Raw genomic sequence first — 23,526 nt, 5'->3', positions numbered from 1 at the left:
CTATCCAAGTCATAAAATTCTCACAATTCTTCCTCCTAAACAGCTCTTTCATTTATCTTCTCCTGCCTCTCCCTTCTTCCCCTGCCCTATTTAGACCCTAGATTTCTGCTTTAGCTTCCCAAGTGGTCTCTACCTCTAGAGGTTTCCATATACCTCTTTTCTAGAATATTTTCTAAAATGCAAATCTGATCAACAATGGCAGGTAAATAACAGGCATTCAAGAACATTCATTTGTATTTCTTCCTACTTTTCCAGCCTCATCTCCTGCCACTGACCATACACACCCCACACCTCAGGGATACTGAGGTATGTGTCATTCACTGGTGTGCCTGCTCACTCATGCTTCTGGGTCTGTTCTGCTGGTCCCGCTACCTGTCCTGTCCTACAGTGTCTCCTCCTCTGTGACTTTTTCACTGATCTCCCTCCTACCCACCAAGGCAGGGGTAATCCCATCTTCAAGTTGCACAGTCTCAATTAGAGCAGTTATCTCAAAATATTTTAATGATTTGTTTCTATGTATTTCTTTCTATGAAGCCCCTGAGAGAAAGCGCCAGGGATAGCTCTTGTCCCTAACAAGTGTCTACTCATAGAAGTGCTCAATAAATGTTTGAAAAATGATTGAACTCCCCACCAAAGATGAGATACCCTCTGACTTCCCATAGGGCTCTCTTTCCAGGCGATTATGCCTCTCTTAACTCAGTTTAGGGATTCAAAAACACAATAGTCTTTGGAACACTCAAGATGATTCCCATTTCCAGCTCCAAACTCTTCATCAAGCCCTAGACCTCCACATCCATTTCTGTTATACCTCTCTACCTGAGTAAGCAACTCGTTCAACATAACCAAACTATACTTGTCCTCTCCATAAACTGTTCACTTTGACCCTAGGACTTTCCTAACCTATCCTCTAGATGCTCCCACTCCAACGTGATCTAGGCTTTTTGCAGGTAAGATCTAGACTTGCTGCCAACTTTCAACTCTAAATGATTTCCCTTCCAATTATCCACTCTACCTTTTCAAAATATTTCTTACTTTTACCTATGTTCTTTACTTAGAAAACTGACCTTGCTCAATTTCTCTGATCCCTAGCCCAAGATTTATTGATGGCTTCACTCATCTTTTTTCCTTCTAATCCGAGAATGACTTTCTTCCCCTTAGATGGTCCTCCTCCCACTCTTACTTTAAGTCCTTGACCCCTTCCCAGGAGCTCAAGAGAGAGTCAATTATTCCTCTCTCTATTTTAAATCTCTCTTCTACTACTCCTTTCCTTTACTCTCCACTTATAGACATAGTCTCCTTATCCTAAAGAAAAAATTAAAATTCTTTTAGCTCAGTTCCTTCTTTTGCCTTCCTTTCAATGCCAAAATAGTCTACATCTGGTGGTTGCTCTTTCTCAGTACTGTTCTATGACTTGCTTCTACCCCTATCACTGTAATAAAACTGCACTCTAAAAGATAACTAATGATCCCCTAATTTCCAAATCCAAAGACTTTTTCTCCATCCTCAGCCTCCTTGACTTTTTGTAGCATTTATATTGTTAGGACACACAGCATTGTGGTTAAGCAGCCCCAAGAGTTAAACTGCCATAATTTAAAGTTGCTTCTGTAAATTGCAAGCCTTGAATTTTGGTACGTTTTAAAAATCTTCTGTCTCCATTTGTCATCTATAAAAAAAGAGATGATAATGGCAGTATAGGTTTCATAAGGTTGTTGAGTGGATGATAATTTTGGTAAGGCATGTTGCAGTGCCTATCTCATTCTAGGTGTTCAATAAGCATTTGTGATAGTGTTTGAACCCATTGTTTCACTTTTGGGGGGTAAAGTTCTTCCTAAGTTGACATTAAAACATGTTCTTCTTCTCATCTACTTCTATGTATAACTCTTTCACTTCTTTGCTGGGTGATATTGGGCATGTCTTTAAGCCTGATAAGTGGAGATTACTACCTATTCATAAAAAGATTGAAATGATACATGTAAGAAGTTTAAGTTTAGCACAATATCTGGCATACAGAAAACATTTGCTTTTCTGACTAAAGAGACAGAGGAAACATCTCTGGTTCAGTAACTTTCCTTCTTCCTGTCTTAAATCTGAATGTTGATATCTGGTGTAAGGCAATCACATTGCAGGTAGGAGCGAAAAGCCAAGAAAACAGCAGAGATGACTATCTGATATCATTGAATGAACACCAGCAGCCCCTACCTCCAGAATTCCCATGTTTGATTTTGTTTAAGCCACTGTGAACTGGCTTAAACTACCTGATCTTCTATTACTTGCAATGAAAATATTCCTAATGATACATCCCAATTTATGCTTAACAGGTTTAGCTAACAGTCTTTCTGTTATTCTTCTAGGCAGTTTATAAAGATGAACCGAGAGTATCTACAGTTATTTCCAACTTAACTACATCTATTTTGAATCCTTGTGCTACAAATAAACTATTTAGCTCTTTGGGGGAGTTTTTTAGTTGCAGTGCCCAAAGTTCTTAGACAACCACATAGTTCCACTGTCTGTGGTATAAAATGGCAGTATCATCTTGTTAACTAAAGACAATAGGTTTGTCCTACATATAGAATATGCCTTTTTTTCTCTATCTATTCTGCAAAGAAGCCACTAAATAGATTGAGAAGATAACAATTGAGTAAAGCAACTCGTTCAACATAATGAGTATGAAAAGATAATAACAATTTTGGAGTTGGCCAGATGGAGACAGAGTCTAGTTTCACCACTTCCTAAAATGTAACTTTTTTGATCCTCAGTTTCTTTAGTTGTAAAAGTAGCCAAAAAAGGGGATAGCGTTCCTGCAAAGGGTTATTATGAAGAGTAAAGGTTAATGCTGTCAAGTGCCTAGCATAGTGCACAGTGTGGAATACTAAGAATCTGCTCTTTTATTGCTTCAATTATATAGTAGACAGTGAGTAAATTTTACTGCCCTGACCACTCCCACAGAGCATTAAGGAAGACTAGAGTTCACCCACAGGAAGCTTTTGCAGATTAATCTCAACTATTCTGACCATACTCTTTCTGAGCCCCCATTAACATCTATGGAGTCATATGTTTTTCAAAAATTATATTCAGATAAGTGATTTCTACTTCAAATTAGACTCCAACAACATGGTAGTTACTCAAAAAACATTTTTTTAATGCCTCTTTAAGGAACAGTTTTCATAACATACACCTTCTGTGTCATAGATATTAGCGACAAAGTGAATGCTGGTCTTTTAGGGAAGGTCACATGACAAATACTAGGCCTAATGGTGGCTAATAGTTAAAGTTATCTAACTTCCTTAGATGCATTTTCCCACACGTATTGAGAACATTATACGTGTGTGTGTATTTTCCTTAATAGTGATAAATCATCATTTTTATTATGAAGTTTGTGGGTTTTTTGGGAAAGCCAAAAGTCATTTCAAGATACCACTGATGAATAAGGTGGCTTCAAAATATGCCAGATTTTATTGGGGGGGGGAGAACAAAATACAACAACAAAAGCAGAAGTGAAATTTAAATATTAAGAAATAACTTTTTCTTTTATGACCCAGAAACTGGCTTTGAAGGTAATTCTAAAATGTTTCGGGGCTAACAGCTTCCAAGAGTGCCCATTTTGAAAGACAACAATCATGTATGTGTATATTTGATTTTAAAAAATAAGTTCCTTTTTTATTCACAACTGGACTAAAGATCTCATTTTATAATCATGATGTTTATGCTTAAAACACAGAACATGGAAACACAAAGAAAGGTCTGTCAGGAAAGATCTGTTTTTAGTGCTTGAGCCAATCTTCCAACATTGCATATTTCAGATCAGTGCTTTTCCTACTTTTTTGACCAATGTATTTTGACAAATACATTGTTGGAATGTCTCCTTTAACACGAAAATGACCTAGTCTGTGTAAATTTTGATGTAAATATCATTTAACAGTTTAATGAAGCAATACTTAATTTGTGTGATAAAAATCAGATATTTTCTTTGCTGTGGTTATCTATTTCGCGACCTCCTAAATTGATTTCACGTCCCGCTAATGGGTCGAGTAGCAGTTTGAAGCAAACGGTTTCAATAGCCGGTCCCACCTACCAGGCTCCAGGGTTAGCTTGCCTCGAACTCATCCTTTCCCAGACCAGCCAGCTTCCCGAGGCTTTGGTAACCTAGCAACCAGGCAGCGCAGGCAGACACTTCCGGACCGCAGTTGTCCAATCAGCTCTGCAGAGTTGTCGCGGAGGCTGATGGGGCGCCGGAGACTGCGCGGCCGCTAGTGTGTGCATCATGGTGACGGGCGGACGCGGCACTGTGGTGGCAATGGCGGCTTGGTCCACCTTAAACGCTGCGGGTGTGACTCTGTTCCTCTTGTTGGTCCTTCTTCGCGTCTCACAGGCTCAGACCTTCTTCTTCCCTTTCCGGCAGCCGGAGACGTGCGGCCACAACCAGTACTTCGATATCTCCGCGCTCTCCTGTGTCGCGTGTGGACCCAATCAGAGGCAGGATGCTCGAGGTGAGACGGTCCAGGATGGGCCCTAGCCAAAGTAACACCTCCGCCTTGATGCTGTCCCCAGACCCCTCGTCACTAAAACATCTTTTCGTCTGCGGAAGGAATGTTTCAGAAAGGTTAACTGCCAACGCCTGAGAGGAGGGTTTCCTTGGAGGACTGAAGCTTGCACACAACGAGTGAGGTTGGGGAAACCCTGAGTCCGCTGCCTCATAGGCTGTCGTAATTAATTTCTCGGCTCCAGTCCCCCACTCCTCATCCGGGGGGTCTTTAGGGAGGCACCTGGAAAGCTGACTACCGAAGGAAGAAAAATAGAGAAGTAATCTGAGGTGCAGAGGAACAGGTGACAGAACAGGTTAGGGAGGGAATGCAAATTAGCGCTTGTAAACTTTGATAGTTTTTGATCTTTTCAAATCCCAGAATTTAGAGCTGGAAGGGACCTTAACCGTAATCAGGTCCAGTCTTCTCGTTTTACAGATAAGGAAATGGAAGCCCAGATGAGGTCGTAATGTCTTCTTTGTCTTCTAAATTGGGGACGGGAAGAACTCCTGTCTCTTTGCCCTCAGTCTTGACCTATGTGTTTCCACTATACAGTCTGTCCGTAATATTATAGATTTCCTTAGGATTTAGCCCTTTCATTGTTGAATATTACTGATTGCCTTTAAAGTCTCTTTAGATTAAACTTAACTTTTTTTTTCTTGAGACGTTCATCATTTGGTCCTAGTTGTCCTCACTGAAACTGCTCAGAATAAGAGTTTTCCCATATTATAAAGTTTAGAATGTTTTTAATTTCGGTTTGGGCACCCAGGGTATTAACTTTCTGCCATCTTGAAATTTGATGTATCTTTATTTAAGTCATTGTGTAGGACAGGTCAGGATTCTCAGGTGAGGAAATATGAATGAGAAAGCATTACCCAGACTCTAAAGTGTAAGGTTCATAGTTATGAACCCTGATATCATAAGCATTCTACTACATGGATTCCTATGGGTGCTGTATCCACTTAATGCCTTCTTAGAGAATGCTGTCCTTACCTACCCAGCAAATTGAGTAGTGATTATCTTATAAAGTTTACTATCTTTCCAAACAGAGGAAAACAGTGATTTATTTGAATCGAGATAACTTTCCTAATAAGGTTTTGTTTTGACAAAGTAAATTTGAATTCATTGAATATATGTGTATGGTTGGATGAAATAGAAATGTAAAATCTCCCATAGCAGTTAATCAGTAGTTTGGTTATTAGTTTAACAGTTATAACTTAATAGTTTATTTATGCTTGCACTTAAAATGGTAGCAAACACAATACCTACTGTGTGCCAGATGGATTCTAAGACCTTTACAGATAATAACTAACTTATATTAACCCCGTGAAGTAGATACTGTTTGTTGTTCCAATTTTAGCAAATTGGAAGCCAAGGCACAGAGCAGTTCAGTACCTTGCTCAGGGTCACACAACCAAGTAGCAGAATCAAGATTAGAACCTACGCAGTACTGGCTCCACTGTGTTGCTTTTTTTTTTTTTAATATTTATTCATTTGGTTGCGCTGGGTCTTAGTTGTGGCAGGAGGGCTCCTTAGTTGCAGCTTGCGGGCTCCTTAGTTGTGGCATGCAAACTCTTAGTTGTGGCATGCATGTGGGATCTAGTTTCCTGACCAGGGATCAAACCCCAGCCCCTTGTATTGTGAACACAGAGTCTTAACCACTGTGCCACCAGGGAAGTCCCTCCGCTGTCTTGCTCTTAACTACTACTTCTTAAGAGTTATTAAAATTTTCCTATCTTGGAGTTTTATTTATCAAGGTCAAAATTGGCTCTTTTCTTTTTAGGAACTGTATGTGTGTGTCTACCAGGATTTCAGATGATCTCTAATAATGGAGGACCTGATATTACTTGTAAAAAGTGCCCAGAAAACATGGTATGGAGTATTTATTTTAAAAAATAATCATACTGTAAAAAATAATAAATTAAATACCTTTGTTTTTTAAACTACAATTTAATGCTGTACTCTAATATTTTCCCACAGATTTTAAAATTATTAAGCCAACTTTGTTTTTACTAGAGTAAATTTTGGGAGATCAGTGAAATTTTGCAAACTTGGAAAAAAACAAAGATATTGCTTTACTTTTTAAAACCTGAAATCTGAAAAAACACAAAGCTGTGAAAATTTGAGTGTCTTTATTTTTATTTTTATTTCATAGAGAAACTGAGTTATAAAAGCAAATATCAATAGATGAGTGAATGATACATATATAGAGCAGTTTTGCATGTGTGTATCATTTGGTACAGAGTGAGTTCAGTGTCTTAGATTTAGCGTCAACAGTTTTATATAATGATTCATGTTCGTAATGATATCTGAGTGATGAGTTCATGAAATGCCAGTTTCATCAGTAAATAGGTTAATATCTGTTGCTGTTTTGTTAATCATTTCATTATATCATAATTTTTGGAAAATAAGTAAATTAATAGTTACTATATATGATGATTCTTAATTAACAGAAATATATCTTTGAATCATTTTGGGTAATTAGGAGTCAGTGTGCCAGTTCTGCCTTTATAGTAATGTTTCTTCTCATTATTGTATTAAAAAAATTGAGTCTGGGAATTTAATATTTAATATATAAACCAGTCCTGGTTTATGACTAGTACTTACAGGTTTGATGATCATTTTGAAACTTTATATTTTTGGAAATATTGACCCTAGCTGAATTACAGTGATAAAAAGCTGCTAATATGAAATGGTGCCAAAGCAGATTTATTTTTCAGTGACATTACTAAGCTATCATAATTTTTAAATAGTCCTACATGTATAAATGTACTAATAAATATAGGAGCATTTCTTGATATATCTAGTCTTTTCAACCAAAACCTAAAATAATTTGTGGCATTGTTTTGTTGTTACCATTGTTTTCTATTAATTTTGGTTACACCCATATTTGTAATAAAATTACTGTATTTTTACCCCAGGTTTTTTTCTAAACCATATAATATTTTAAGCCCAATTTTTGATGATGTCATATTTTATCAAAAACCTTTACTAGTACAAACTATTAGTAGATAAAAGGAAAGATCTCATAATTTAAACAACTTTAAGTATATTTATTTACCATAAAATTCATCCATTTTAAATCATAACTTAATTGTTAAAAGCTATTGTATTTGAATTTTTAAAAATTAGAATAACTATTTTAGAACAGGTAAGACTAAACTATTAATTGGCTATCTGTTGATTAAATAGTGTTGAATTTTGTTGCATTTTTTCTTTGTAAATGGAAAAACTGAATGACAATATTAATTATGAGCGTAAGGACTCATTTAAATTGAAAATCATAAGGAAGAAAGAACTATTGCCTGGAGTTAATAGTAGTCAGTACTTATAGTAATAATGTATAGCTTAATTTTTGAATATAAGCACAAATTGTCTATCCAGGAAATCTTTATGTGGCTCATATTTGTATAATTTATTTGCATATCTCCTGCAAATTATACACTATTGTGGCTTTTTGAACTTACATGATCAATTAAGAAGGAGAACATTAATTAAGAAAGGGAAAATAATTTTTTTTTTTAATTTAGAAAGGTGTTACTGGAGATGGCTGGAACTGTATTTCTTGCCCTGGTGGTTTAACTGCAGAAGGAAAATGCCACTGTCCCACTGGCCATATTTTAGGTAAGAAGTAGATTCTAGAATGTGTCCTTATAGACTCTTTTTTTTCCCTGTTTTTAATGTACATTGTATACATTGTAACCACAGGAAATATAAGTGGTATTTTTTATGTAAATATTTCATACCAAAAACATTGTTCTCCAGCATACTTTTTTCAATTAATGGTATGATCTGTTAGAGCTACCACATTCTTTTTAATCCACTCCATGGTATTTCATAGCATTTTGCTATTTAAAATATTTAGATTGTTTTCTAACAAATAATGTTTTGATGAATATTCTTATGTACATGTTCAAGTGTTTCTGTGGGTTAGGTATCTGAAAATGGAATTGTAGTATTATAAGGTATGTGAATTTACAATGTTAATAGATACCACCAAAAGCCCTCTAAGTTGTGAAACTTATCAGAAGTCTATGAAAATACTTGTTTCCCCAAATCCAGTGTAACAGGAACATGCAGGTTAAGAGGTAAGAAGTTCTTTGAGGAAAATATATTAATTTATTATGATGATGATGATTTGGAAATTGGTTTCTGTATTTTTTATGTGGGAATGGGGAAGCCTTCACTTTTCGATACTTTATTATGGATGGTGTTTGACATGTCTTTATGCAAACAAGGTGTTTTGAGAATTACTAGAATAATAATTACACCTGGGTTTTATGAAGTGTATAGAAGCTTATCTATTGACTATGAGTTAACATCTTATTGTTTCTAAATTGTTTAGTGGAAAGAGATGTTAATGGAACGTTGTTGTCTCAAGCAACTTGTAAGCTCTGTGAGGAAAGTGAAAACTCTTTTACAATAGCAAATGCTTTAGGAAACAGGTAAGCGGTGTGCTGGGTGCTGACTTCATTAATGTCTTATATTTATGTAGAATCTGTGCCTTTCCTATCAGATTCCTTGCTCCTCACAATAACCCAAGGAAGGATAGAAATAAACAGGTAAAGAAGCTGAGGCCCAGAAAATGAGACAGAATAGGGTTTAATTCTTGTTGCAGTGTCTTGTTGGTTGTTTGACCTCGCTCGATAAGTCTGTCTCCTTGTCTTCAGAATGGGGACATACCACCCACTTCACAGGCTGTTACCACAGCTCAGAAACATACTTTACATACCTAAAGTTCTTAGCTAAGCACTACAGAGTAAGTGCTCAGTGAAAGGTAGCTATTTTTGTTTGTCATGTAATTTGTACATAATCTATAATATAATGTATAGTATATAATAGTAACTTTAATTTACAATCTACTTATTATATAGTAGGTACTATATATATTATATTACATAAAATATGTTAATAAATGTGATGATAATTATCATAACCCGGGTATCCTGATTTATAGTCTTATTCTCTGTCACTTCCTGTTCCCTATTTATGCATGCATACCTGCACACCACACACACACCCCTCCCTTTCTTTAACTCAAACACATCATCCCTATTCCAATTCTTCAATTTTTTTAGACGCCTACATGCTGACCTCCCTCTAAATACCATTTTCTCTTCAGTTCCCAAATTTGAGACAGAAAATACTTGAGCAGTTTCTCCTGGGGATACTTAGTGTTGGATCATCTTTTCTCTCAGGCTGACCTAGGTTGTAGCATCCTAATACAGACTACTGGGTTGATCCCCTATTCCTCCCCTCTTATACCTCCCCAAGCCTAGTCTGAGTTCTGTGCTGTGCCCCAGCTCCTCCTCCTACCTGTTCTATTTTGTAAGTAATGAGTACCCATAGAAGCCTATCAGCGTCCCCACTAGTCCACTGCCCTCCCTCCCTCTATATCTTTCATTAATGAAAAATATAAAGTATTTTCCTAAAATAAATAAAGACGATGAAAGACTTTAAGAGTGTTTGTTGTAGATTTGATGAAGGTATAGATACTTGTTTCTTTTCAGCGTGTTACCTTTTTGCTTTGTGGCAGAAAAATAAGGAAAGTATATTCGATAATAACTACTTATAAAAGTAGATTTGGTTTCATTTATATGAGTTTGTTGGGCTCTTTTGTTATTTGAGTGACTTAACCATCTTTGCTATTCAGTACTCTTTATTTTATATTACCTGTGGTTTCAAAAGAATATTCGCCTATTATTGGTTAATTTTATTTATTTATACCTTGCCTTGTAATACAGAGTAGTATATCAGCATTAATACTTTTAATATGTTTACTTTATTACAAGTAATTGCTTAGTTGAATGAATCTATTCTAATCTAATCAGTTAGGAAGACAAGTTCTCAATTAAATTAGGACTAGTGTAATTTATTAACATTTAAAAAATTATTTTTGTTATATTGACAGGTGTGTCCAATGTGAACCAACATTCATTAATACCAGCAGGTCCTGTGTGTGTTCAGAACCTAACATTTTAGTAAGTCTAATCAAATTGGTAATGAATATACTTTTAAATTAAATTACTTATATTCTTCCATAAACTTTTTTTTTTCTTATTTATTAATGAAGACAGGGGGATTATGCTTCAGCAGCACAGGGAATTTCCCTCCACGTATGATTTCAGCTGCACGTTATGGAGATCTTGTGAGTATGCTTCAGGGTTTTTTTGTTCTATTGTTAAGGATATTTCTGCATTTCTTCCTTTGGTAATTAATTTGGGCTAAAATGAGAAACATTTATGTGTAAATCATTTTAAAACAGAAATTATCAGTTAATAAGAAACATTAGACAACAATTCAGCATTATAATTTATAAGTACAGTTGCTCTCTTCTCTACCTGAGCTCATTTCTTTTTCAGTGGATCTCAGAATGTTTAAGCTGGAAAGGTCCTTTATAGATCCTATAAAGAATGCAGTATAATATAGTTAAGAGCACCAGAGACTCTAGATTTGAACCCTGGATTTACCAGTCATTAGTTTTATACCTTTGGGCTTTCTAAACGTCAGTTTTATTGTCTGTAGGTTGGGTATAATAATACCTACCTCACAGAGCCTGTACATGGTAGTCACTGGAGATTTGAGGATTATTTGTATCTGGCCAAGTTCCTTGTTTATAGATGAGAGTGTGATGGCATATAGTTAGAGCTTTTGCAACAGAATCTGGTGATGACAAGATCTGGGATGTAAGATGGGAAGTGGATGAATTGGAACTGAAGAGGTCATCAGTCCGAGAGAATAGGAGTTAGATGACTAACTAGGAGTTAGTTAATGAGTAGAGCTTGTGTGGACAGGCTAGGATCTGGTTGCTACAATCGTCACTGAATAAATGGGAGTGACTAGGGGGGCTGTAAGGATAGCCGTGATGAGGGTGGAATCTGGAATCCTCATGAATAAAGCAAAAATTCCTCTCCTCCAGTATAGTCTTGTGGGATTACAGGCAAGTACCAAATATTTGCAGAAAAACAAATACTAAAATAGACATATACATAGGGAGCTTAAGATCATCCAAAAATTGGCTCATTTGTAATAAGATTTATGTTTTCTGTGGCATTCTTCTCCAGTCTCGGATTATAGTGACATATACCATTATCAAATTTGCAGGCCTTTAATTTTCATTTTTTCCTTTTCAAAATAAGTAAAAATAATTTTGCCAAAAATTCCGACAATGTCTCTTTTTCATATTTGGTCTCAGATTACCAGTCATTTAGAGGTCATGTCCCCTTCAGTCTCCTCCAATCTGGAACAGGTCCTCAGTCTTTCCCTGCCTTTCATGAACTCGACAGTTTTGTCATTTTACTATATATTTTTTTTTTTTTGGCCATGCCACACGGCTTGTGGGATCTTGTTCCCTGACCAGGGATTGAACCCTGGGCCACAGTAATGAAAACCCAGAATCCTAACCTCTAGGCCACCAGGGAAGTCCCCTAGCTCGACAGTTTTGAAGACTACAGGCCTTACAATCCAGAGGGTAACCCTCAACGTGGGTCCGTCCAGTCTTTTTTCATAATCAGGACATGCCTGGCAGGAAACCACAAAAAAGATGTGCTCTTCTCAATCCATTGTGTCACATCAGGAGACACATGATGTCCATCTGTCCCACCACTGGTGATGTCAACCTAACCATCACCCCCTGCTGTAAACTCACCACATCTGCTATTAAGTTACCATTTTCCCTTTGTATTTGGTAGTATTTTTGAGGAGAATTTCCAGGGTTACACTTCTTCTTCTCTAAACCTTCTCTAAACTAAGTAGGTTTAGTTTCCACTGATGTCACTTGCCTTCAACAACCACTACTATGATGGTTGCCAAATGTTTCTATCATTCCTTCCACATTATTAACGTTCTACTGTAAGGAATTTTCCCTTCCTCACCTTTATATATTTATTTGTTCAGTAAGGACAGTATGGATTTGTGGGTTCCTGTTTTATTCATTTTTTATAATCCAGTATATGTATTATTTGTTTTGGTGCTCAAATTGTCATAGATTTGGCCATTATTAGAAGCCCCTTTGAGTTGGTTCCTGTGTCTTTTTGACATATCTCTATCATTCTTTGAGCATTTCCTTACTTTCTGGCACAATAAGATTTCCAGGCTCATCTTGTACTTTTCCTGCTTCAGCCCTGGAAACAGTTATTTCTCTAAGAAGCTCTTAAGGATAATATTTAGAAACCAAGCTTACCATGCTTAGTATGCCCTCTTCTTTTTTTTTTTTTTAAATACCTTCCTATTCTTTTTTTTTTTTTTTTAATTTTATTTATTTATTTATTTTTGGCTGTGTTGGGTCTTCATTTCTGTGCGAGGGCTTTCTCTAGTTGCAGCAAGCGGGGGCCACTCTTCATCGTGGTGCGCGGGCCTCTCACTGTCGTGGCCTCTCTTGTTGTGGAGCACAGGCTCCAGACGCGCAGGCTCAGTAGTTGTGGCTCACGGGCCTAGTTGCTCCGCGGCATGTAGGATCTTCCCAGACCAGGGCTCAAACCCTTGTCCCCTGCATTAGCAGGCAGATTCTCAACCACTGCGCCACCAGGGAAGCCCAGTATGCCCTCTTTAGCAGACATAGCTAGAAAATATATACACACATTATGTATATACATACATACATCTCTAACTATTTCTGTATTTATCCTATAGTTTTATATAATTTTATAAGAGAGACATCCAATCCTCCTCAGGTAATATACCAGACAATCAATAAAAACTTTCCAAATATATGAATCAGTGTCTTCCCATTCCCTTTTTCCAAAAACACCTTACGTCTTGGTTTGTTTTCCCAACTTTAATTTTGAAAAATTTTTAAGTTGCAGAAAAGTTGGAAAAAATAATAACTGTGCATATATCTTTTAGTAGTTTAACCAATTATTAATGTTTTGCCACATTTTCTTTATCTCTCTCTGTGTATGTAAACGTATGCATATGCACGCATACACATCCATATTTTTTTCTGAGCCACTTGCAAATAAGTTGTAGCTGTATAACATTTCACTCCTAAATACTTTATTATGTAGCTCCTAAGAACAAGGGCATTTTTCTGGTATCACACCTAATAAGATTAAAATTAATATAATAGAATTACCTGATATACTGTTCATATCCAAATTTCCCCACTTGTTTCAATAAAGTCTTTTTGGCAAGGGGGACCCAGGATCAGTGAAAGACCCCACATTGAGTTAATCTTTTTAGTCTCCTTTAATTTAGAACAGAGAGACCCTTGTTCTGTTTTGCTTTTTGGGTTTTTTGGTTTTGTTTTGGGTTTTTTTTTTGCTTTTATGGCATTGACTCTTGCAGAGTCAAGGCCAACTTTCTTGTAGAGCATCCCACACTCTAGATTTTTCTCATGGTTAGACTCAGTGAAATGTCTTTTTGCAAAAATATGATATGGGTGTTGTGTACAGCCTATTGCATCAACAAGGAGCACATAATGTCAGGATGTGCAGTTAGTGGTGATGCTAAATTGACTGCCTGGTCATGGTGCTGTCTGCCACTTCTCTCCATTGTAAAGGTACTGTGACTAATAAGTTAGTCTGAGATTTTACTTTGAGACTATTTACGTATCTATTTTAGCAGCCATTGATGAACCTTACCTGAATCAATTATTAAATTGGTTATTTCAAAATGATTTCACAATTCTGTTGTTCCCTTTATATTTTTAGTTAGCAGTCTTCTATAAAGAATGCTTTCTTTTCTCTCTGTGCTTTTTTTTTTTTTTAACTTTACTGCAAACTCCAGGTATCATGAGTGTGTTATAATCTGTCACTGTTATTCTTCTTTTCAAAGCTCAAATTGTCTCACATTTGGACTTCCCTTTGGTATAGCCCCTGTGTTATTTTGACATGTCTTTCAGTCTTTAGGCACTACCTTGGTTTCTCTATACTGTGTTCCAGGCTCAATCAATGTAATTATAATTTTAAATAGTCACGTAATACTCCAGTTTATGCATTGAAATTCATGTAATTGTATGTCTATTGACTATTTAGGTTTTCTGTTATTAATAATATTGCTATCAACCATTTTATGCACAAAGATGTGTTTTTCCTTTTGGGGAGATTATTGCCTTGAGACAAATTTCCTAAGTGTTTCTAAAAATTCCATGGATATTGTTTTACAAAGGACCATACAACTTTATCACTGGCATTGTCTGTGGCTTCATTTTACATGCATTTGCCAGTACTGTTGTTATTGCTTTCCATTTTTACTCAGTTTTTTTGTGTGTGTTAGTCAACCTTCTATGCATAGGTTTTCTTCTTATAAAATGAGAATTTTTGCTTATTGAAGAGATGAAAATAATGAATTATGAAGTGACTCATAACTTTATTTTAGATTTCTTTGACAGTTGTGGTGTCACGATTCATATAATTTGGTTTTATCTCCGTTGTCCATGTTCAGAGAATTTATTCTGAATGGTGCTTCTCGGTGTCTCATTTTTTAACAAGATATGCAGATGAGCTTTACAGCAGTGGTGCTTAACTAGAGGCTTGTATCTGCAGCTTTCAGAGCACATGCATGCCTTGGTCTCATCCTAGACATTCTGTTTCATTTGGTTTAGAATGAAGCCAAGCATTTTCTGTTCTTAGGAAATTCCACAGTTGATTCTGATACCCATCATTGTTTGCGAATCACCACTTTGGAGATTTTACATATTAGTTACTCTGTATATCCCCAGTCTCCAGTTGCTTAGAAATCATTCACAAATATTTCTTTTTTATTACTTGCCAGTTTAATACAGTGTAATAATCCTAAATCAGTAAATGTTAACCAATACTAAGTCAGAATCTAGTTTTTCTTTTATTTTTTTGCACTTTGGTTTTTGTTTTTTGTTTTAGTGAAATGGGCATAATAGTGTTTGGTTTTTTTTTTTTTTTTGATTATAGACATACTTTGTTTCCTTATATCCTTTGCCTAAGTGATGTGATTTTGTAATTCAGTCCTATTTGTAATTACTGACATTGCTTAGAATTAATTCTTATATTCCCATTAGAATCTATTTTTCTTATAATATTGAGAAAGTAATGTTAGTTATTTCCAACTCAGCAATATGCATATTAATGTCTTCTAAACAGTGTAGGGTTAAGGAATTTCTATTTGAACTTAAAACTAAAATTCATCTTTTTGTTTACAGGGCATGTCTTTCACTTCAGAATGGTTTGCAGAGTATTTGCAATCATCAGCAGCTGCTTGTTGGGTATGTTTGAATTTCTAGAAAATAATTTTATTTCATTTCAAAGAATTGTGATACAATTTTTTCCCCAGTTAATAAAACTTTTCTAAGTAGATATATCTCCTTAGTCATTTTCTGTAAGAAAAATAAACCCTTTCTAAGTGGACTGAAAGAGAATACTAAAGAAAATGTTATTCATTTCACATTTCATTATTTGTAAATTGAATGTGTCCAAACTTATTCAGCAGAAATTGAATGTTAGGGGAAACTGATTCATACTATCATTTAGTAAATGTTTATTGATGGCCTACTGTATGCCAGGCCCTGTTCTCAAATCTTTAAGTTATCTATTTCAGGAAAAGGCAGAGGAAAAATCCCTCGTGGAATTATATTGTAAGTAAATGTTAGGTGGTGCTAAGTGCTATGAAGACAAATAAATCAGGATAAAGAGCATAGAGAGTGGAAGGTGGTGCTATTTTATGGAGGGTGGTCAGGACAGGCATCTCTGGGAGCGTGATATTTGAGTAAAGATCTGAAGGAAGTAGAAGAGAGCCTTGTAAATATCTAGGGGAAGAGTATTCTAAGCAGAGACTACAGCAAGTGCAGAGGTCCCAAAGCAGGAGTTCTCCGGTGTTCGTGCTAAAGAAACAGGAAAGAGACCTGAGTGGCTAGAGCAGAGTGAGCAGGGAAAGTGGAGAGATGAGTTCACGGATGAAGGGAGTGACTATGGTGAGGACTTGGAGTTTACTGGAAGGGATGTAGAGGATTTTGTGCAAAGGAAGACAATGGTTGACCTCAGGTTTTGACAAGATCACTCTAATATGGAGAGCAGATTTTGTTGGGGCAAAGACGGAAGCGGGGGGACCATTTAGGAGAGCATTAGAGTAATCCAAGTGAGAGAATGTGGACTCGTGGACAAGGGTGGTGCCATGGAAGTGTGAGAAATGTTTAGCTTCTGGATATACTTTGAAGATTGAGCCAATAGGATTTAATGATGAGCTGGATACGAGAAGGGAGAGAAAGAATATTACTGCAGTGATTTTTATTTGAATAACTAAAAATGGAGTGGTCTTTTCCTGAAAGGGAAAACTGGAAAAGAAGTTTGAGGGGCAAACTCAACAAATGATCTTATTTTGCTGTTGATAAACAAATCACTTAAAATGGATTAGATTTATATGCATAAGCTCTAATATAGGAACAAATTATTATTCTTTCAAAAATAATTATTCTACATAATAGCTTTTTAAAATGTCATGCTGTTAGTTCTTCTTTTAATTGCTTGTCTTTATATTTCCACCCAAAATTTACAGTTAAAATGTACAAATTATTTATCTGCCATATAGAAACTTCTTTTCTACTTAAATTAGAGGAAAGGTATTAAAAGCAAAAGAATATCCAAAAAAAGAATTTGCAGAATAGGTAAAGTTAAAACCGAGCATAATTTTTATATCAACTTTTGCTTAGGATGTTAAAGTCCATACATTTCTTTGTCATTGTTCTCTTGTAGGTGTATGCCAATCTAACATCTTGCCAAGCTCTTGGAAATATGTGTGTGATGAATATGAATTCTTATGACTCTACCACTTTTGATGCATGTCGACTGTTTCAGTTTATCTTTGAAAATACTGCTGGACTGGGCACTGTTCATTCTGTTTCATTTTGGTAAGGCTATTCTAAATGACGAACCATCATTTTGACGAAATTCAGTGCAATTACTTTCACAAATACATATTAAGAATTGTTCCCCATTATTAAAACAATTGTGATTGTTTATAGGAGACAGAATCTTCCATGGCTGTTCTATGGAGACCAGCTAGGATTAGCACCTCAAGTACTCAGTACTACACCTCTTCCTACAAATTTCAGTTTTAAAGGGGAAAACCAGGTACAAGTCACTATATTATTGAAAGATAACTACATTTTGATTTATAATTTTAAAAGGTAACAATATTACTAGTCATAATTCTTGATAGGCTTTTAAAACTTTAATTACTAAACTAAATCTAAATATTAGCTGCTGAGGAACTAAACAATATAAAGTTTAGCTGCCTTACTTGAGTATATGATACCTCTGGATTATGTCGTTATGGCAGCAAGTAGTACTTGTGCGGTTGGGAAGGACAGTGTTCATCACCAAATGCAAAGCCATCTCTGTCCTGTATCTCCACATGTTTAAAAACGGCTTCCAAAGATTGACTGGGATTCTTATGCCTTTCCTTAGCACTTCACAGCTCCAAATTCTTACCTCAACTTTTTGACCTTCTAGAATGAAAGAACAGATTTTTCCCTCCCCTACTCACCCCCCATACACACACACACACACACACACACACACACACACACACACACATTTAACAGGTTTGAAAAGAAGTTATCTGTCACCAGCACTGCCTCTCAATTCTGAAATAATAGTTTTTGTGCGAAAACCCAGTCCATTTATTTTGGTGTGTTTAATCTCTGGAAAAAGAAAAGATCAATCAACAATGAAAAAAATTTTATGGACTGTTTTACTGAATATATACTGTGGAAGTCTAAACTCTGAAAGTTTGTATAGACTGTTTTATGTAATATATATATTTATAGAGTTTCAGAGTATGTGACATTGTTTTATTCTTGTTTTTCTTTAATCAGAATACAAAACTGAAGTTTGTTGCTGCTTCTTATGATGTAAGAGGAAATTTTCTCAAGTGGCAAACTTTAGAAGGAGGTGTTTTACAGGTGAGTATGATTCGAGCTAGAGAATTCCTAATGTGTCTTATTTTTGACTGAGGCAAAGATGAGGAAAACACTAGATTATTGCTTGGATAGAGCATCAGTTGCTTGGTAGAGTTGATTTTTTTCATGTGTTTTAAATTGGAATTTCTTAAAACTACTTTAAGTTATGACTTATAACAAAGATGCTCCCTTAACTTTTCATTCCCTTGATACATTGAACGAGTATTATATAAAGTATATGTCCATGTTGAGTGTTGAGAACCCTTGACTATAAACAAAGAAAACATTTGTGAGAGATATTTATCAGTTGTATTCTTTTGCTGTAGCTTTGTCCAGACACAGAGACAAGACTAAATGCTGCTTATTCCTTTGGAACAACCTATCAACAGAATGTAAGTTGGAACTATTTTAGACAGTCTGTATTTTAGCTTCAGTTTTTCACATCAGCAATAATTGGAATATCTTTGAATTTTTGAAATTGGAAACTTTTTGTAGTAATGAATAATTTCACCGATTGATATAGTTTTTATTAATCTAATCAGCATGAAAAGAGCACCTTGTCATAGATAGAGTCTTAAACATCATAATCAATTGTTTATTTACTTCTAGGCATATAGGTCATAAAAATAATCTCTACTTTTGAGCATTTTAGAATAAAGCAAAAGTATTACTTCATTTTTAATGAACAATAAAGTGTTATCACTCCCTCCTCCCTCTACCCTCCAGAAACAAATAAAAATGCTTTCCTTTTCTCTCCCTCCATGCTTTCCTCCCTCCCTCCTTCCCTGATCTTCCTTCCTTTGGTAATGCATTTTAAAACTACAGTATGGTACAAAGGAATATTGTGAGCCATTAAACGTTTGAAAGAAATTCACTAGTCTACAAAAATACTTCTTGATAAAATGCATATACATGCGCCATAGAACAAAACTGTGCTTCCGGTTTTGTTAAAGCCACATTGAAAAATACTATCAGGGAAAACAGATTAGAAGAAGATAAACATTTTTAACAGTGGTTATCTCTGAATGGTGGGATTACAGGTGATTTTCTCTCTTTTTTATATTTTCCAAATTTTCTATCATGAATGTGAATTTACTTTTATTATCAGAAATGACTTCTATGTTATTTTTAAAAAATGCTATTGTATGTCTACCTTGGGCCAGGAGAATCAACACTTGTTAAATGCCTGCTGCTGTATGCTCAGCATTTTATCATTTTTATCTTATCTGACCCATGAAATAACTATGTGAAATACATATTATTTGTGTTTTATGAATGAGGAAATGGTGCTCAGTAAGATTAGGTAATTTACTCAAGGTGTTGCATCAAGTAAATGTTCTGTTAGGCTTGAAAATCATAGTTTTTCCATTGAACCTGGTTGCCTCTCAAGGAGTTCACAGCCAGTAGAGAAAACAGCTATATAGACAGACAAAGAATTGCAAAGAATGTGATGTGTTGTTCTATAGATATGAACAAGGTACCATGTTAGTCCAAAGGAGGGTTCATTAGCAGTTCCTGGGGAAATATAGAAAGGCTTTACAGAGTGAGTGATACTTGAGCTTGTAAAATGAATATGAGTTTGCCAGGAGAGCACAGTGGGGAAGGGAATGTCAAGCAGAAACACCATTTGCAATGTCAGAGAGATGTAGAATAGCATAGCATATTTAGAGACTGTAAGTAGATTAGTGTGACTGGACCATAGACAGAGAGGGAGCAGTGGGAGATAAACCTGGCTCTGTTAAGGGGAGCCGAATCATAAACTGCAGTGTACATCAGGAGAAAGAATTGGGACCTCATCCCATAGGATAGGAGTTTTTAAACCTTTTCACTGTACACTTACTGTTGAGAATGAATGGGCTGTAGGACAAGATCCAGGTGGTTCTTTACTGTTAGTTATTTTGGCCCTTATAAAAGAATCATACATAGTATTCATGTTTTGAAAGACACATGGAAATGTGTATAAACACGATAACTGAAGATATTTCATTTTACAATTAAAAAAAACTTTTAAAGCTAATAAATATGCTTTCTAATTTTCAATTTGGATACTTTCATTTTTCATTTTATTTTCCAGTGTGAGATTCCTATCTCTAAGATCTTAACTGACTTCCCCATGCCTACATTTTATGATGTGTACCTTGAATATACTGATGAAAATCAACACCAATATATTTGGGCTGTGCCTGTGTTAAACTTAAATCTTCAGCACAATAAAATATTTGTGAACCAAGGTAAGGCATCCATACATACCACTCTTTCTCTGAGCTGAAATCAATAAACCAGTCAACCAACATGATAATTTAATAAATCACAGATTATAAGAATTGTCATAGATTCTCTCTGAGTATAAGTTTCTATATAGCATGCCTAAAAGTAAAACAGTAAGGTTGCTGGTATATTTAGAATTTTTTACTAAATATATCAGACTTATTATTAAGAAATTATGTTATTGCTAAAAGTGTATCCTGAGAAAAATTAGTAGAACTGTGAAATCAGGGCTAATTTTAGTAGAAAAATTAGTAGAACTGAAAAAGTTCTCCTTGAGAGCTATCTTGAAGAATTGAAGGTATTTTTTAAATGCCATCTTTTTTTTTTTTTTATAAAAGACAGTAGCTCTGGCAAGTGGCTTCTGACTCGGCGCATGTTCTTAGTGGATGCACTAAGTGGAAGAGAAAACGACTTAGGAAGTCAGCCAAGATTAATTCGAGTCGCTACCCAAATATCACTGAGGTAAACAAATGTCTAATGCACTAAATGAGGCTTAGAGTATATGGGAAAATGTGGTAGTGAAAGTACTGACCTGTAATTATCAGATGAAAACAATAAGAACACCTGAACTGGAACAATACATAATGTGTTTTTAGATGTCCCGATAGATTGGGATACACTAATAGAGGGGAGAATTACGTCAGAAGAGATTAAGGACTTTTGCCAAAATTCATATTGTAGGCCCGTTCTAGACCTGCTAAATTAGAATGGGTTGAGAGGGGAAAAGTGAAGATCAGTGGGCTGAAGCAGGTATGTTAGAGCCTGCCAGGTGATTGCGATAGGCAGGCCTCCTCCAGCTCCATCTCCTTTAACAGCTACTGTTCTAGGTTGGCCTTCATTAATTATCAACACCTCACTCTTCCTAGGATACTTTTTTTAAAAAATAAATTTATTTATTTATTTTTGGCTGTGTTGGGTCTTCCTTGCTGCGCACGGGCTTTCTCTAGTTGCAGTGAGCGGGGGCTACTCTTCGTTGTGGTGCGCGGGCTTCTCATGGCGGTGGCTTCTCTTGTTGTGGAGCACGGGCTCTAGGTGTGCGGGCTTCAGTAACTGTGGCACGTGGGCTCAGTAGTTGTGGCTCGCAGGCTCTAGAGCACAGGCTCAGTAGTTGTGGTGCACGAGCTTAGTTGCTCCGCGACATGTGGGATCTTCCCGGACCAGGGATTGAACCCGTGTCCCTTGCATTGGCAGGCAGATTCTTAACCACTGCACCACCAGGGAAGTCCCTTCCTAGGATACTTTAATGATGACCCTGCCTGAGGGTAGTGCCTTGCAGCCCTCGTGTGTCTTCTCCAGTGTGAGATTCCTATCTCTTAAGACCTTAACCAGCCTTCCCACTCCAATATTTTATGATGTGCACCTTGAATACACTGATGAAAATCAACACCATCTTCTTTCTGGCACTTCAACATACATTATTTTTTTCATTTTGATTTTTATGATAATCTTATGAGGTAGGCAGTACAGAAGTTTTGTCATATACCTTGCTGAAATCCAACTGTGCTGTTTTTAGCAGTCCCTCAATCTAATGTAGCATCCCTAGTGAAAACGAAATTGAAACTAGTCACGCCTGATTTGCTCTTGGAGAAACTATGCTGGCCACTGGTGCTTGGCATTTTCCTTTCTGAGTTTACAAACTGTACATTACTAATGCATTGAATTCAGCAAAATGTACCCCATTATGTGCCCTAAACAGTATTAGATATGACACAGTATTTTGTTAAGAATTCATCTTCTTTGAAAATTAGGATATTATCTGCCTTCCTCTAGGCTTCATGTAACACTTCTCTTTTGAGTAGTCCTCAAAAGTGGTGCACAGTACTTCACTGATTTCATTTGTAAACTTCATAGGACCTAGATCAACAAGAGTTTCTAATTTGTCTCAGAGGTTATATTTCAATATAAAGTTTTGACCACTTCAAATAGCCTATGTTGTTACCATTAGTTTATGTTTGACCTCTAGTTTTTAGTAACTGGTAGTTCTGAGATCACCAAGACTATCCATATCCAATTCAGAAGAAACAATAAGTTAAATGTATGTTTAGGGGCCTAGATGTATTTATAACTAAAAATGAATTTTCTTTTAAACAGTATCCGCCTTGTACCCAACACAAAAAATGGAAATATCTACCCTCCCTTAATTACCATTGCCTACAGTGACATTGATATCAAAGATCCCAACAGCAAGTCTGTGAAGGTGAGTTCCTTGCTAATCATTGCCTCTCTATGTGTTAGTATAATGCTGATAGAGTTTGTATTATGGTCAAAAGACAATTAGTCCTTTTTAAAGTTTTAAATAAACATGGCACTTTATATAGTCAAGACTTAATTATTTTTTACTAATAGTGGTAAGAGGTGAGTTCTTATGGATCCTGGGTATAAAAAAGCAAGAATTATGTTTGTCAGTAGACAGCGTCACCAGCAGCTGGGCCTCCCTGTTCGGTATCCTGGGGTATGCTGAGCCATGCGGCATCTGCTCCCGTCCTCTTTGGCCACCTTGCTTCTGTTAAGATTTTGCCTCCTTGACTAACTAAACCAGGAACTCAGACCTTAAGTGGGCATGTGTGTTCCTCTTCTCACCAGTCTTGCCCACTTGATAGAGACACAATTCAACAGGCAGAACGAGAATCAAATTATCAGCTTTATAACTAGTAGCGCTGAAGTGAGCTAGAGAATGCAGTTTGGACCTGCAGCCAATTAGTCTTCTGCTGTTTCCCAACTCAGTTAAATTTAACCACAGAACTAAAATCCTCCCCTGCCGGGTAGGGCCTGTATATGGAAGTGATACCACGTACACACTGAAAACAGGCTACACCAAAGAGAATGAGCCTGGGAAAGGCCGAGCCGCACGACACAGTTCCTCCTCTG

The 23,526-nt window shown here is 36.1% G+C and overlaps 1 protein-coding gene across 3 annotated transcripts in view; it reads left to right on the top strand.

Annotated features, from left to right (window-relative positions):
* Positions 1–4,236: 4,236 nt before the first annotated feature.
* The window catches only part of TMEM67 (transmembrane protein 67), a 43,347-nt gene continuing 24,057 nt past the window's right edge, over positions 4,237–23,526 (top strand). For all 3 annotated transcript variants that reach the window (XM_059901228.1, XM_059901226.1, XM_059901227.1), the window contains exons 1-14: positions 4,237–4,487; positions 6,304–6,392; positions 8,051–8,144; positions 8,866–8,965; positions 10,432–10,501; positions 10,594–10,668; positions 15,637–15,699; positions 17,183–17,337; positions 17,452–17,560; positions 18,307–18,393; positions 18,717–18,782; positions 20,465–20,621; positions 20,997–21,120; positions 22,750–22,855. In XM_059901228.1, coding sequence (XP_059757211.1) covers positions 4,262–4,487; positions 6,304–6,392; positions 8,051–8,144; positions 8,866–8,965; positions 10,432–10,501; positions 10,594–10,668; positions 15,637–15,699; positions 17,183–17,337; positions 17,452–17,560; positions 18,307–18,393; positions 18,717–18,782; positions 20,465–20,621; positions 20,997–21,120; positions 22,750–22,855 — 1,521 coding nt within the window. In that variant the 5' untranslated portion in view covers positions 4,237–4,261. The remainder of the gene's footprint in view (positions 4,488–6,303; positions 6,393–8,050; positions 8,145–8,865; positions 8,966–10,431; positions 10,502–10,593; positions 10,669–15,636; positions 15,700–17,182; positions 17,338–17,451; positions 17,561–18,306; positions 18,394–18,716; positions 18,783–20,464; positions 20,622–20,996; positions 21,121–22,749; positions 22,856–23,526) is intronic.

This window comes from Balaenoptera ricei, chromosome 17, assembly GCF_028023285.1.
Source record: "Balaenoptera ricei isolate mBalRic1 chromosome 17, mBalRic1.hap2, whole genome shotgun sequence".
Classification (NCBI taxonomy): Eukaryota; Metazoa; Chordata; class Mammalia; order Artiodactyla; family Balaenopteridae; genus Balaenoptera; species Balaenoptera ricei.
This window is presented reverse-complemented; position numbering and strand designations above follow the sequence as displayed.